The sequence below is a fragment of the Drosophila takahashii genome, chromosome 2R, assembly GCF_030179915.1.
Source record: "Drosophila takahashii strain IR98-3 E-12201 chromosome 2R, DtakHiC1v2, whole genome shotgun sequence".
Lineage (NCBI taxonomy): Eukaryota > Metazoa > Arthropoda > Insecta > Diptera > Drosophilidae > Drosophila > Drosophila takahashii.
The window spans coordinates 23,941,641-23,957,073 of NC_091679.1; the positions used below are offsets into that span (position 1 = coordinate 23,941,641).

General features: G+C 41.1%; 1 protein-coding gene and 1 non-coding gene across 4 annotated transcripts in view; one reads left to right on the top strand and one right to left on the bottom strand.

Annotated features, from left to right (window-relative positions):
• Mmp2 (Matrix metalloproteinase 2) overlaps window positions 1–15,433 on the top strand; it is an 85,876-nt gene that overhangs the window by 19,968 nt on the left and 50,475 nt on the right. Inside the window, exons 1-3 of one of the 3 annotated variants that reach the window (XM_070212377.1) lie at window positions 1,063–1,273; window positions 1,556–1,657; window positions 1,739–1,941. In XM_070212377.1, coding sequence (XP_070068478.1) covers window positions 1,568–1,657; window positions 1,739–1,941 — 293 coding nt within the window. In that variant the 5' untranslated portion in view covers window positions 1,063–1,273; window positions 1,556–1,567. Of the gene's footprint in view, window positions 1–1,062; window positions 1,274–1,555; window positions 1,658–1,738; window positions 1,942–11,697; window positions 12,220–15,433 lie in introns of those variants that run through there. The other 2 variants (XM_044392699.2, XM_070212378.1) reach the window with 2 other exon arrangements.
• Window positions 8,564–8,635, bottom strand: TRNAM-CAU (transfer RNA methionine (anticodon CAU)). Its single transcript has one exon. It is a non-coding gene; the product is annotated as a tRNA-Met (tRNA).

Genomic DNA, 15,433 nt, shown 5'->3' on the forward strand with positions numbered 1-15,433 from the left:
GTTATTCCGGCCAAGAAAGTTTCCTTCAGCTTAAACTACAACATGTAGTTACTTTAGTGTTACTTTTGTGGCCTTTTAAATGCCGCATTCGGGACGAAAGTCACAAAAGTGGAATCAAATCTGCGGACTCACTTGGCAATCAACCTCTGTTTACTTTTATGCTCCTTTGAAAGCAAATAATTAAAAGCGGAGGGGTTTCTGATAGTTAAGGGAAATCTCTAAAACTGAGGACCAACTGAAAATAGTAAGGCATTCAACTTTTCGTTGCCATAAGTTCAGCATAATTTTTCTTAAAGTCCAGATAGCTGCAAAATAAAACTGATTTGTGCATTTATATGCACCGCACATAGCTACTTTTCAGCACCTAAACACGATGTGGATGGGCCATTCATCATTTGAAATAAATCCCAACTAATCGCCACACATCACGTTGCCTCTATAAGAATGCCAATACCAATCTAGCCACAACTTTTGGCTAACGATTCTTTTCATGAAATTTGCAAATCGTTTGGCCATTCAAAAGTTTGTATTCCACTCTTTTTTTTCCGCACATTTTTTTAAGCGACTGACAATAAGAAGTGAGGCAAAAATCGAAAAGTTCCGTGGCGGGAGGAGGAAAAACGTGGTGCGAGAGTGACAATTTTCTCATATGTGGGGAAAACGAAAGAGAAAATTTAATTTGCAGGTCACGTAATTTGCTGGTGTATGTGTCAAGTTTGCTCTGCGTGCCAGTGTGTGCGTTAGTTAATAAATATGCGCGCACGCGATGTAAAAATATGTAAATCCAGAGGCAACACACATATGGCCACTGAATCGAGTCGATATTCGAGTTGGGTTCTATTTGTTTTCTGTTTTCGCACTTTACAGTTATGACCCAGTATACATATGTACAAACTTTGGGTCTGTACGAAATTCCCTAGGGAATTCTGCCACTCAACGGGGAAAATATAAGTCGAAATTAAGTAATCCCGAAAATAAACCTTAAAGCGTGATTGGCCTGGGTAAATAAATAAAGGCTTTTAACATTATACATTGAAGAACTAACAAAAATGTATTTATAATAAAAACATTCTTAAAGCTAAAAGGCAGTTACTAAAATAGATAGATTTTCAAATATACTTAAACGCCCTTCCTTTAAAAGCCGAGTGGCCCTAGAAGGCAGCATTACGATTTCGGCCAGGAGATATGGAAATGGCTTACATCCAAGCTTTCTTCCTTCGAGCACTTCTCCATCAACGTTTCCTTGCACTTTTTTCTGTGGCACACTTTTTGGGTTATTAATGTTAAAGTTTTTGTTGCTGTTTATGTTTTGTTGTTGCCGCCCGCCGTCCTATCTGGCGTTGCTTTTATCATTAACTTTATGCAAAAAGTTTTGGTCCTGGTCCTTTTTTCGGGACGGCTTTTTCTGCTGCTGATGCTGGCAGGCAGCATCATTTGCAAAACGACAAATAGTTTGGCTCACCGAACTGGCCATATGGCAGACGGGGCGGCCATTGTTGCGATACCCGTTCCTTTGGCACACTTCCCTAATGTATCTATCCATCTCTCCTTGCAGTACAATTACCTCATGCAGTTTGATTACCTGCCCAAGTCGAACCTGGAATCGGGTAATCTGCTCTCCGACCAGAAGCTGACAGATGCAATCCGGAGTCTCCAGGTAAGAGACATTCCCCCTTTGCCACCATTCACCCCTCGCATCTATTATGCACAATTTCACAACTAACATTACCGTCTGCAGTCTTTTGGCAACATTCCAGTTACGGGCCAAATCGACTCGGCAACGGCCCGGCTATTAAAGCAACCTCGATGCGGCGTGGGCGACCAGAAGTCCGCCAATAGCTTCTCGCCAGATAATCTGTATCACGACAGTGGCTACGGAGTTCGGGTGCGGCGATATGTTCTTCAGGGACCCAAATGGTCGAGGACGGATCTTACGTGGAGGTAAGTCGCTTTCGAAGCGTGTATAATTTCTTCGCCACAAAATATGATATGAGTAGTTTATGTATGTTTAAGTTACGATCGTCACTAGCTTTTACACTCGTGAAGGGGTATTTTTGGTTAATTAAAAGTTTTCAAAATGACACTCAAACTTAATAAAGGTCCCCAAAAAAAAATTAAACAAATTTTGCTTATATTAGTTTAGCGGCTAAGGTGTTCTGATCAGTTATCTTTTTAGTAATGTTCCTCTTTTACGGCCCATCAAAAGGCATACATAATGCTCTGCTCATTCTCTGCCGCCACACGAACAGTGTACTGCAGTGGTCGACACAAATTACTCACATAAACGAAAGACAAAATGTCATTGTACTGTATGCCGACCACTTCTTGAGAAATGTTAAAACCATCTCCTGAATGTACACTAATTTAAAAGAAGGTTTCTTTACCTTGGCGATGCCCTGCAGATTTTGACGAGCTTCATGGAGTCCCGATGTTCCTCACAAGGCAAGCCATCATTATGCGTCTCCCTGGGCAACCCCTGCACCCCATCGACCGGCATTCATTTCCCTCCTGCGGATGTTCATTTCAATTAAACTGCATGCAGTTCATTAATTTTGCAGCGTTCATTTAGATGCGAATTTATAATTTTACAAGGAGCGCTCCTGCTCCTGACAATCTTGCTTCTGCTCCCTGTTTTTGCCCGGTTGTCCTGTGCATACGCGCTGTCAATTAATTCAAAACTCAAACGTTGCGTAGCTTGTTAATTTTTATTACGGCCATTGCACTCGCCCCCAGAATGGGATTGCATAATTTGAAGCTCGGGAGCTTGTTTTTATTTTTATGTAAAACAATTCAGTGCTTTCCGGAACCTTAGTTGGCTGCTGTTTTGTTTCCGTTGGGCTGTTCGGTTGGGCTGCCCAAGATGACCCGCTGGGCGGGAAAAACTTAAAAGCGGGACGGTGGTCGCCTTTCATTAAACACTTTGCGCCAAATTGAATTTTACGATAAGCTGAAGCGAAGGCGCTCTGATTGCAGCTGTCACTTTTAGTGTTGTGTTTGATTTTTAATGCGCAGCTGCATAATTGCGCTTGAAATATTAAACGGGCAGCAGCGGAGTGGAGTTTATCTCATTAGGAAATTTTCCAATTAAATTTGCATAGCTTCGAGGAGTTGGTCTTTCGCCAGCGAGTTGCATACTTTCGGGCGGAGCTGGAAAAGTTGAAAGTTGCACATACGCCGTGGTGGCCTTAAAGCAGCCGCTTGCCCTCCGCTCGCTTCGGTTCGGTTCGGTTCGGTTCATTGGGGTTCATGCAGCGATAGCTATTTAATTATTTCTTGTGTCGTCTACCCTTAATTGGCCATTAAGTGGCAAGCTACCAAAAGGGGCAGAAACGACAGGACAATATTGCGACTAAATTAAAGCATTACGCAGCTTCCAGAATCCTCGGACTCCGGATTCCCGGATCCCCGGATCACAGCGGTGGTTGTTCGCTTCAAATTGACTTTACATGAAATATACATATACCGATGAGGTTCGCCCTCCTCGGGCGATGGGATATCAATATGTATTGACCTGCTTTTGGCCTAGCTGCATGTGTTCTCCTTAATTGCAGCACAAAGCGAAATCGAGAACGAGGAGACGAAATGAAAACAGGGTGGCTGGCGTTTGGCTGATTGTGTGTTGGCAAGTGTTTTTCCATTTCCGCTCAGCATGGAAATTGTGGGACGGAAGTCGTTCTTAGCAGTTTTGTACTCATTTTGTTTTCACCGCATTTTCGCGAAAACACACAATGACAACATCCTGCCACAAAGTTGTCGCCATCTCAGAATTCCTTGAGATATTAACTGTTGGAATTGCTGTTGACTGCACGGAAAGAAACTGGAGAAACTAAAATTCAGTGTGATTTACAACTATAAATGGTTATGGCTGAAAGTTGATTATTTAAAAACATGTGTGGTTTAAATGTGTGGGAAGTTCGAACTGACCTGTTGTTTAAATTTCGAGCATATCAAGTCAAATATCAAATTGATCATTGTTTTATATTAAGTTTTATTTGGTTTTATAAAAATGCTACAAATTGTGTTCACAGAATTTAAAGGGTCTCTATGTCGTCATTATTTTCTTTAGAACTTCCTAAATTACTTAACCTATTATTAAAATATATTTAATTTTGAAAAGTTTTTTAAACTCGAATTCAACCACTAATATGTTTATAGATATATTCAAATTGCAGTGCAGCCACAAATCAAGTGACAGTGACAGCTTCAGCTTCAGCGGAAGTGACCAAAAACTTGCACTTTGCTCAAATGTTTAAACTAAATTGGCAATTGTCCTGCAAGAGAATAGGGGGAGAATTTCTTGTTTGGCAATGGCAATAGTCGTAATGTGGCATTTACTTGGCTGAAAATGGAGCTTTTACACTTTGCCCATTGTGGAGTGTTGACTCACTTTTCCTCTAACTTAAATCTGTCTTAATTAAGTCAGTTATGCAGTCGGGCTTGTCGCCCAGAGTCAACTTGTCAAATGGCCATTGAATGCAGCAAAAAATGCTTTTTCTTCATTCACTCCGTTTAAGCTTCCATTTTTCATTTCTCATTTTTCATTTTCCATTTTCCATTTCTTTCTTAATGCATCGGCAAACAATTGTCCAAGCCTGGAAAAGTGTCAATAAAAGGAGAGCTGGTCCTTGCACCTGTTGCTTTTCCCCATTTACCTTTTGTTCTAGCTTTAAGTGTACTTCATACTTTTTTTTTAGAAGGGTTGATAAAATTGCTTGCAAAAATTCTTGAAATATTGCAAGGGAAAAGTTTGCCGGGCTGCCCAGAATTTTTTGCCTAATTGAGGGTGTTTCATTTTGACCAGTTTTCGCATGTTTCCCAGCTTTCTCTCTATTAGCAGCAACAATGTAGTCGGTCAAGGGCCGGCCATTAATTGCTCCTTTTTGTGGCATTAATAAACCGCAGCGAATGTGCATTGTGCACTTGCTGGGCATTTGTTAGATTTTAACAACATTAATAAAGTGCACGATGGAGTCGAAGGAACCACGCGCGGCGAGTCCTTAACACGCACATTCCTGCGTTTGCGTTTATGCTTATTAGCGTGCATGCGAGCCATTAATTCGGTGCACTGAGAGAAAGAAAGGACACGGGCACGTGGCCCAACCTTTTAGCTGCTGCCGTATAAAGAGAGGACGTGAACGGATGGATGCCTTGTGGCAAACGTCATAAAAACTTTGCGCTACTCGGCAAAATATCGAGGAGACAAGGACCTTCCCAAAAGCGCCATCTTGTTGTCCATGTTACAATGATAAAAAGTAATTTTATGACGGCCACTCACACGCCCACAAAAGAAAAGGACCGGATCCTTGGACCAGAATGCAGCTCCACCTCGAGTTGCACTCATTGGTTGTGGTCCATTGTGTCCTTGGCCCGTTTGGTGTCCCTGCTCCTGATGGCAAAGCTTTTAACCGACGGATGTAACCGGAAACTCCCCGGCAAACTCCAGATCAAGTTTGGATCAAAGCTTAAAGAGTGGGATATTTTTTGGGGGAATATTTGTAACGATTTGAGGCATTCTGAAGTTTTAATTTTAATCTTTTTTTACTGATTTTTAGTATCTAGTATTTCTCACGACTTTTCGGAAATTAAAACATAAAATGTTGGGAAATTCCTGACTAAACGAATTATGGAAATGACGGTAACTATTTAAATATAATATCCAGTTAAGAGCCAAAAAGCTAGATTTAAACGTCATTCGCACCATCTGTGGCAGATAAAAGTCATCAAGAAGAATTTTGAAAAGAGAGTGTAAAATATTGCAGAGGGGTTTGGATAAATCAATTTTGGATGACTGCTAAATGACAAACAAATTGTTGGGTGGAAGAACTTAAGTTACTCCATTTATGACTGCTCTCCACATTTATTCCTCCTTTAGTCCTCCTTTATTTATAACCTCTTTTTTAACGATTTTTAATTTGCATAAAATAATTTGCTGATCAACACCAGCGAGCGTTTTTCTCATAATAATTTATTCGCCAGGCGGAGTAAATCACACGCACCAGGCTGAAAGAGATGGCAGCTACAGAGCGTGAAAGAGAGGGGTAGAGGGGGCATTTAATGCCGCAAACAGAACATGGCAATAGTTTTATGCTGCTTCAGCTTCTGTTGCTGTTGCTGTTTATTTTGCAGCAGTCATTCGCAGAGTTGCCTTTACTGCACTTTGTCCTTTCATCCTTCTCGTCCTCCTCCTCGTCCTTTTCCCCAAACCCCTAGACTCTCCTGACATTCCTCAGTCTGTCCGCTGTGCATTTTTTCGGGGGGCGGCCAGGGCTAATGGGCGTCCATTGGCCATAGTTTTCTGACTTTTCGTATGCTGTCAAGTGCTCGGCACTCGAAATTATTATCTGCCATTAATCATGGCCATAATGTTTGCCAGCTATAAAACGGAGCAAGTGCAGCCAGAACAGCGCTGCAACACCGAACCGGACTGTACCCAGTAACTGCTGGCAGTAAGCAACTGACAGAGGGCAGCTTTAAGGAAGCTTCATAATGGAGTATTCTTTATAAATGGGTTTATATATCGGAAAGGCCATTCACAATGTAAGCTGCAGATAACGAATTTAAAACAATGCGGTTATCAATTTTATTTTCATCAATATATTGCCATATAAGAACAACCGTTTAAATTGATAAAAAACATTTTTTGAAATAAAAGAATTTTTAAATGAATTTTTTTATAAAAATGCTTATTACTAAGAAAATGAGATTTTATCAACTATAGTATTCTGATCTAGTACTTTTTGATCTGCCCTCCAGCGGGTCAGTTATAATTTCGTGCATTGCTTTATTACTGTGACAATTATTTTAACTGCTGGAGATTTTTATTATGATATTTTTTCATAGAATTCAGTATCTGTGCGCTTTTTTAAGTCATTTGCCACTTGTTTGGCGATTTTTATGGCCCGAAGGAGTGAATAAAACCGAAAACACAGGGCGCCCGAGAAACAAAAGTGCCGCGTACAGTAGGGAACAAAAGCTCCTTGAGGTAAAGCCAGCAAGTATTGTAAACTAAGCTCGTGCATAAATAAAATCCTCAATTTGGGTTCATATTAAAATAGACATTTTGTGCTGAGCTCAGACGGAGCTCAAGGAAACTGTGTCAACATCTGGCTGTGTGCGGGCAGTGTCTGTGAAAGGATTGCACTCACACACACCCGCGCCCCGTGATATATGCCAAATTTATGATGTGGCATATTTTCTTATGCTGGCTTGGGCCTTTGAATTTTGCATGAACTTTGATAGCATATAGGTTATGGTTTCCTTTCCTTTCCTTGCCTTTCCTCCACCGGCACATACAGATACGTACGTGCAGTATATCCTTTGTCTTAGCGATTACTCCTTGAGTCGGCAATCCGATACCGCACAAGGTGTAGCATTTCAAAATTTAATAACCAAGTGGGCTGCAGGAATTGCCACCGCACAAATGCCTATAAGTCCCTCGCTTCCTGTTCGAGCTGCGGGCGAACCGAATTCAAGCCATCGACTGGAGGATTGGGCAACTGAGGGACCGAACCCATTGAAAACCCATTTGCCAACCGCCCGCTGACACAGCCGCAATAACAGCAGCTGGCGGAGGGGGGGGAGGAGCGGATGGACGAGCGGTCCGCTTCTTTGTATGTGTCAATTCTGGAGGGGTAGAGACTGGTCTCTGCACACACAAAAAATATGTTGCCCTTTTTACACGTCCTAACTATCTTTTTTTGGAAAGTACCTAACATGGAGAAAAGGTTAGGAAATTAATTGAATATATTTATCAAAATTTTAAAATGTTTTTATAGCGCCAATTTCTAAAATATTTAATTAAAAAATGTCGTTTTATTTTGGTTTTATTGAAGAACTAATGTTTATTATATGTATTCTTTTGAGTCTTATTTTGTCGACCATCTCAACCACTTTTCTGACTTTCTTTCCTAAAATTTAACTGGTTAAGAAGAACATATTATTATTATTTTGCAAAATATTTTTAAGCAATTATTATTGCTGCGGGAGGAAGATTATTTGTTTTTCCAAGTGTAATAGCTAGGGAGTGTGTTTTTCCGCTGGCTACTAGTCAGTCAGGCTGGGCATTCGGTTTTTGTGCCACATCAGTCACTGCGCCACAGAAACATCAGGAGCAGCATAAACACACATCGGCCGTTGCAGAACGTCCTTTTTGGGCAACTTAACACTCTCAGGCTGTCGCTTAGCCATCCATCCACCCAAAAGAACCCCAAGCCACCCACTCTGGTCCAGAGAAACCGTTAGTGCATCAGTTTTGTGTGCTAATTTAGCGTCTAATTTTCCATGGACAGCAAATGAGCAGCTTCAACTGACGCTTTTCGGCTGCCTTTGTTGCTCTGTTGTGTCAAAACCATCAAAACGAGATGACGCTGCAATTGGAGCTACGAAAGCGATTGCATTTTGTCACTTTTGTGATTCAACACTGAAACTTGCGTGGCAAAACTTTATTAATATTAGACAAAATGCTGAGGGACCTAATAGATGAATTTGTTGATAACTTTTCAAAAGACAATTATTGTTGGTAAAAAAAAAAAAATTAAATTTATTATTTAAAAAAAATTCACTCTAGCAGAGCAAGGTTTCGATCCTCGGACCTCTGGGTTATGGGCCCAGCACGCTTCCACTGCGCCACTCTGCTTATGGAAACTCTTACAAATTATTGTCTATAAGGGTGAAAACAGAATATTGGCAAACAGAAATAAGATTCAATTCCAATAGATGCGATGACAGCAACTAACTAATTATAATAATGATAACTAATGATATCAAAACTGTATCCCATTTTACCAGATTAGATAAAAACAGGTAATTTGTAGTGTGACTAAAATATTAGGATTGACTATTGGCATTGGTATTTGATGAAGACTGGAAGTGTTTAATAGGTCTCATAATAATTATATTACCTTAACAAATTAAAAGCTACCTCAAGATCCAACTGTCAATGCAGTTCAGTTTAAAATGCATCTGTTAATTGACATAAATTGGCACATCTCACATTATATTGCCATAGTCTAACCTCCACTAGGAAACTTAGTCCCTGACGCAAATGCCAATGACGCTGACCGAGGACATAAACACACTATTCATATATGTGTATAAATGCGTATGATCCTGCTATAATATTATACACGTCTGTGTAGCATTGGCATCCGCGTAATTATGTTTGCTTCCGTGGCCGACGTCGCCAGGAGCAGCGGGAACCACAAGGATGCGGATGGTCAAGTTGCGGGGCATGAGGCACGGGGCACGGGGATCGGAGACGGAGCCAACAATGTGTGGCTTGAAATTTGACACTTTCACAGTTGGTCAGTTGATTTGCTCGCCCCCGAACTACGCCCCGCACCCCTCTGCCCCACCTCCTGCAGGCTGTCTGCATTTTGTTAGATTAATGTCCTGTTCAATCATCAATGGTTCGGCGTAGAGCGCCATCTTTGTTTGTATAGCACTTGTTTATCGCTGTCCTGGATGAGCGGAGACACTCGCAGGGCAGGGATAAAGGTACACTGATAAAAATAACCTGCGAAAAGGAAAATATGCTAAAAATATTTTTTTGGATTCTAATTGGTTTCGTATTTAATAAACTAGTGGATTACTGTAAATTAATTCTTAGGTTAAAAAAGTTCAGAAAAAATATATTTGTTATTTCAAAAATGAATTTTGTTATAACATTATTCTTTGGCATTTTGAAAAAAAAATTATATAAGCAGAGTCCTCTGCGAAGCAAAATAGTTGTAATATCGGACCAAAGGACTTTGTTTTTCAGCGGCCGTTTCCGTTCCGTTCCGTTCCATTCCGTTCCGTTATTATATTATTATTAAATGTTAAAAATCTATAAAAATGTTGAAAAATATTTCTTAGTGCACAACTGGTCAGCGATAACGGTCATTGTTCGTGTGACTGTGTGCGTAAAGCGTTCGCTGTTTGTGTTGGGTTTCATCCTTGGGTTGTTTCTGCTGCTCTTTGGTTTCCTTTTCTGTAGCTTCTTTTCCTTTCGTTTCCCGTTCATTTGCTTCCACTCTTTTTTGCCTATTCCTTGTGCTGCTCCTGTTTATTGCTGGGCCCTGTGCATTCATCCTTTGTTTTGCTCTTTCGTTTACTTTTAATTCATTTAGGTTTCGTTTTGATTGATGACCACTTTAATTGCGGATATTAAATGACAAGCGCCAGAACCAAATCGAACCGAAAATGCAAAAAAAGAATAAAGAAATGAGCTCTCTAATTTTCTCGTATTTTTCCCGACTAGAATTTCTTCATTCGCTTCGCAATCAGTTAATCAAAAGGCGGGAATATTATATACAGCCAGTTTCCACGAAGGGAAACGGGAAATAAGAAGTGTTTTTGGGATGTGTTTACACGATTAAAGACTTCTTATTAAGTTCTTGGTGTATTTTATTGAAAGTGTTTTCTTAAATTTTTCCTTATAAAAACTCCATTAAGTTCTACCCTTCTTTTTCTCACTCGTTTCTTCCTTATAATTTACCTCCCATTCTGCGAGACATTCCCGTGAACTCTGCACTACGCATAAACCAAGGAACCTTTTGATTAAAGGTCTCTTGTCCACACAATTTTACGCCTTTGATGTGGGCGCGATATAATGCTGTTGATACAGTCTTGCGGGAAGGGGGACGGGGAAAGGGGCGGAGGGCGGGGCACTGCAATCGCAAGTGGGTTATACTCGCAGTAACTACATAATAATTCTAATGAAAAATGTCAGGAGGCAAATTTGATTACTGGCTTTGATTGTCAATTAAAGCCCAACAACAATTTGCCGTGCGGTGAAATCTCGTTACGTTTATATGGCCGCCAAGTCGCCCGGCAGACAATCTATATACTTTGTGCACACAGATATTTATGGCGCTATGTGTCAGAGTTGATGACGAGCGAATCCTAATTAATTTTGCAGTACATATGTATGTGAGTTCGGGGGAGCCTTGCGTTAAGTGACACAGCAACGAGTCACAGTTCGCCTGCTCATTAGCCGCATTAATTGATAAATTGATATTGGCCTTGGGGCAAAGGCGGGTGGGGATGAATTTGAGGTCCTGAATTCCCGGTTATGCTGCACTGGCCGCAAAGTTTCCACTCCAAGCTGAAGTTTTTGGGCGAATCGGAAAGAACAACATCAATTCCGGGCATCCTTTCTCGGTTCTCGATTCTCGACTTTCGGTGTGTTTGTCTGGCTGTCAAATCAAACTTTGATTTGATTCGATATACCAACTGGCCAGCGTCCAAACTTTTATTCAAACTGACAAGTCTCCTCGCCGGACCCAACCACCAACAATCAGTTAATGCAGGCGGTACGCTCACTTTTCGGGTGTTTTCTGATCCCCAGTTGATTAATAGATGGAGTTTTAGTGTCACAACTGTCCTGATTAATGTTTGGTCCAACGGAATTTGTTTGTTTGCTGGGGACGGAAAAAACTGTGAGGGAGGCCAATTGTTAATTGTGGTTAAGCGCTTTTAATTTTCACATGTGAGCCGAGCTGAGGAGAAGGCACGAGCAGAAACGAGTGAAAACGAAGTCCGCCAGCCGAAGGCATTCAAAGGCCGACTGGCAATGAAGGATGCGCCTGCGCAGCAATCTCTTATACTCCCTCGAAAGCTCTGCGAAAAAAGCTCCGAGATCGAACCGCGCTTGGTGACAATTTTCATTGAAATACGGCGGCACACTTCGCACGGAGCTCAGTTGCTGCCAAGTGGTCAGTGTGAGTGGTGCTCCCAGGAAACGAAAGGAAGTCAGGAAGATTAGAAGCCTCAGCAGGAGAGGAGCTCCCAAGATCATCTGGAAATCTGAATGGAGGAGGAAGTGAGCCACTGCCACTCTAGACACGAATCATGAATCAGCGGCGCATTCAACGTCAACACGTAATCCCCGCAAGGACTTGTCGACGTCGTCGTCGTCGTCGAAGTGGAGGCATCATAATAATGCCCCCGATTAAAGAACAAAAAGCCAGGCTGAAGTGCTGCAAGTCATTTGTGTGCTCATTGTGCAAACAGATCCCGGGTCCTTGTTCCTGGTTCCTGCGCCGGAAACGCTTTAAGAGCCCCGGCAGCCGAGGGCTTAGTGCAGGCACATAATGTCTGCTAATATTTGAAGAGTGCGTCGCATTAATTGACATGAAAGAAGTCACGAAAAAGAAAAGGACGACGACCAAGTGCAGTCGGCAGAAAAGGATGTGCTCCTTCTAATGAGTGCACGACAAAGAGGAGCCTGTTTGATGGGTAAGTGCCTTTGGCTAAGTCGGCCTTAGACCTCCTTCCCCCTTTTGAGTGCTGTGATTTTACCCAGTGATTTATGTGCCAATAAATGCAGGCGGCCACAGGGCATTAATATTAGATTGCACTCTATCGACCATCGGCCGGGCCATATATTCTGGTCTAAATTAGCCTCGATAGCCCCTGGATCTCCGATTGCCACCGATTTCAGGCTCCATGTTAATTAAGTGCCGTACGAATCTCTTCATAAATTACACAATTTTCACCCGCTTTTCCGGCTACGGCCATTAGCCTCATTGGCATATGCCAGCAATCAATTTGAAATTATACACCACAATTTCTCATCGCTTTCGTTGTTGTTTTTGCGGCTGTCAGCCTGCCAATTAGGGGATATATATGTGCATATATATATAGCACTAAAATGCAAATAGGTTTGCTGATTTTTTTTGTCCCCACTTTGTCTGTCCGCAATCAACCATCAATTGTCAAACATTTTCTAGTTGATTACTGTTTTTTCCCCCATTTCTAACGAACTTTATTCTTTGTTTGCCGTTCTTGTTTGGGGTTTTTAATTTTTTGCAATTGAGTTTTTCGCTGATACTGAATTAATTGAATGTTTTGTGAAATTAATATTATTGACTTGGCTTCGCGTTTTTCATAAAGTAATTATATCATATGACTATTTGCATTCATAATATTCTCTTTATATTGTTATATCAAAGCGATTGCTAAAAGGTAAGAGAATCTAATTAAAATGTCTCTATTAAGAATTATAATTGTGAAGAGATTTGATGTAGTTTCAATATTTTAATTAGGGGACATTTCTGCATAATAATCAAATTCAAACACAGCTTCAACATTTTGGGGCAAACAAAAATGTGCAAATTCTGGCTTTACTTACAAAAAATATATATAAAATAAAAAAATAATTTTAAGGCTTTCTTTTCTATTTCATGTAAAGTAAATATATATTATTAATTGTTAGTGCTAAAAATTTCTATATATATCTATATTATAAGGCAGTTAATAACTGTAAAATATTCATAAAAAGTACATTATCCTTGGAATATGCCAAATTAGCCCACCAACAGCTCCCTAACAAACTTTCCTTTCCACCCTGCCGTCCTCCTAAAATCTCTGGCTTTGTTTATGGCAAGTCGCCACAAACAAACCCAAAAGATTTTAAGCCAAAAAGTCAACCCGCCCCTGCCTTTTGCGTGTTTGCCCCGAGTGCTAGCATCTTTTGTAGATTTGCGTAAAAAACAAAGACTGGCTAAAAATTCAATTAAAGAGAAAGGAAGTGAAAATCGTTTGTCGCTGGCACAAAATGTTCCATATTATATTTAAATGGAATTAGTTTTAATTAAGTCCCTAGCTAGGTTAGGCGCAGCCACAAAGAAAATTCCCTTGCTTGCCAGAAAAATGTTAACAGACTCAAATTACCAACTGGCTGCTCGAAAACCCCCACAAAAAAGACCCAACCAAATTGAGCAACAGCAACAAAATGAAACCAAAATGTAGCCGCTGAAGGAAGTGATTAAAATTTTACCTAGCCCCAAAGTCCAAAGCCCGAAACTCGGACGCCCGACCCGAAAAAGGGAAGACCGAGGAATCTCGCTGGCCTTTTGCTCCCTTTTACCTTTTCCCCCTGTACATTTTTTTGTAATAAGTATTAATTAATGCAAAAATGAAGACGAAACGTAAGTAGGGCTTCTGCTTCTGCTGATTTTGCTGCCGCTTCTTGTTTTACAAAAGAGCAGCCGCTTTGCAGTTGTCTCCTTTTTTTTTAGTTGTTTTTCGTTGAAATTTGAGCCCCGCCGTCCAAGCAAAGTGACGCAAATTAAGAGAACCCCTGGTCAGGAGCAAGTCAAGCAGAAGCAACTTAATGAAAACGAAATTGACACCTACCTACCTGGGAATGAGAATGTCTGTCCAGCTCCTCCGGTTCCTCCTCGTCCTCCTGCCTCGACCGCAACAGTAAAGTTATACGCACGTCTGGAGTTACTATGTATTTGGTATATGGAAGGGCGGTTTTTTTTCCGGTGGAAAGGACATGTCAATAGTTGCCCGCTTCGCACTTCCTGTGACATTCTGCTGCCCATCATCGAGCCACGCCACACACATCCTTGTGTGTCCTGTTCTGTCCGCTCATAAATCTTCCGCTCGCATATTTCTGGGTGTGTGTGCTTTTATCTGGCTTTCACGCTTCCGGGCGCTTCTTCATGCCCCCGAATACCAAACCCCCATTTCCCAATCCCCAATCCTGGAACCCGGATCCAATACGAAAACCGAAAAACCGAATTGTGTCTCCAGTTATTTGAGTTTCGTTGTTTAGCTCATAAATCTGCTTATCTGGGGAGTCGAATCCATCCGCAACCCCTGGAAAAGGGCTAAAAGTTCTTTCGGTTTCAGTTTTTGTTTTCCCAGCTTTCCCAGTTTTCCCAGCAGCTGCGTGGCATTAGAGGCTAAGGGCTTTTGCAACTTGACCCTGTTGCAGTCATGCATAAATTTCTTAGATTCCCAGCCATTGACAAGCCGCACACTCACACATTCTCCAAGAAATACAAATTAAAGTATTCAGCAGCAACCATATTGGGCCCGAAAAGTTATAAATATTTTGGGGGAATTAATTAAGCTCCTGCAAGGGCCAGGAAAAACGGAAAAACGAGGACCGAAATATGCACAAAATGGAATTAGAGCCGAAAAAAGATAAAAACGTAATGAAATGAAATGCGGCCTAAATGTTTTCGGACATTTTGGAATTGTCGCAGGCGGTGGAAAAACAATGAAGGGGCAATAAATTGGCAGGAAGCGTGAGGAGAGAGTGGCCGAAGGAAATTGAAATATGTTCGGCCTACAAATGGGTCGAAAGGATGCTGTGTGAACTGGAGTGTAAAGTACAGGCTCCTAATGAAAGATTATGGGGCGGGGGGAAGTGCTGTAAAGATTATGGCTGCCGGTTCTAGATGATCCATTGTTATCGACAGAGAACAAGTTGGGGAAACCCAAAGTGCCCTTAGTGATATATAGAGGAGGGAAATAAATGGGAAACTGGGAAAAGGATGGCAAAGTCAAGATGGGACAGCCCAAGTAATGTAGCGTTAATTGTGAAAATAAAATGGAAATGAAATATAGCAATTATGTTAAGACGTTTATCGCATTAAGAGATTGGTTTAAAAGCTTCGTGTAATTGAATTTAACTTTGACTGTTTTGCCAATT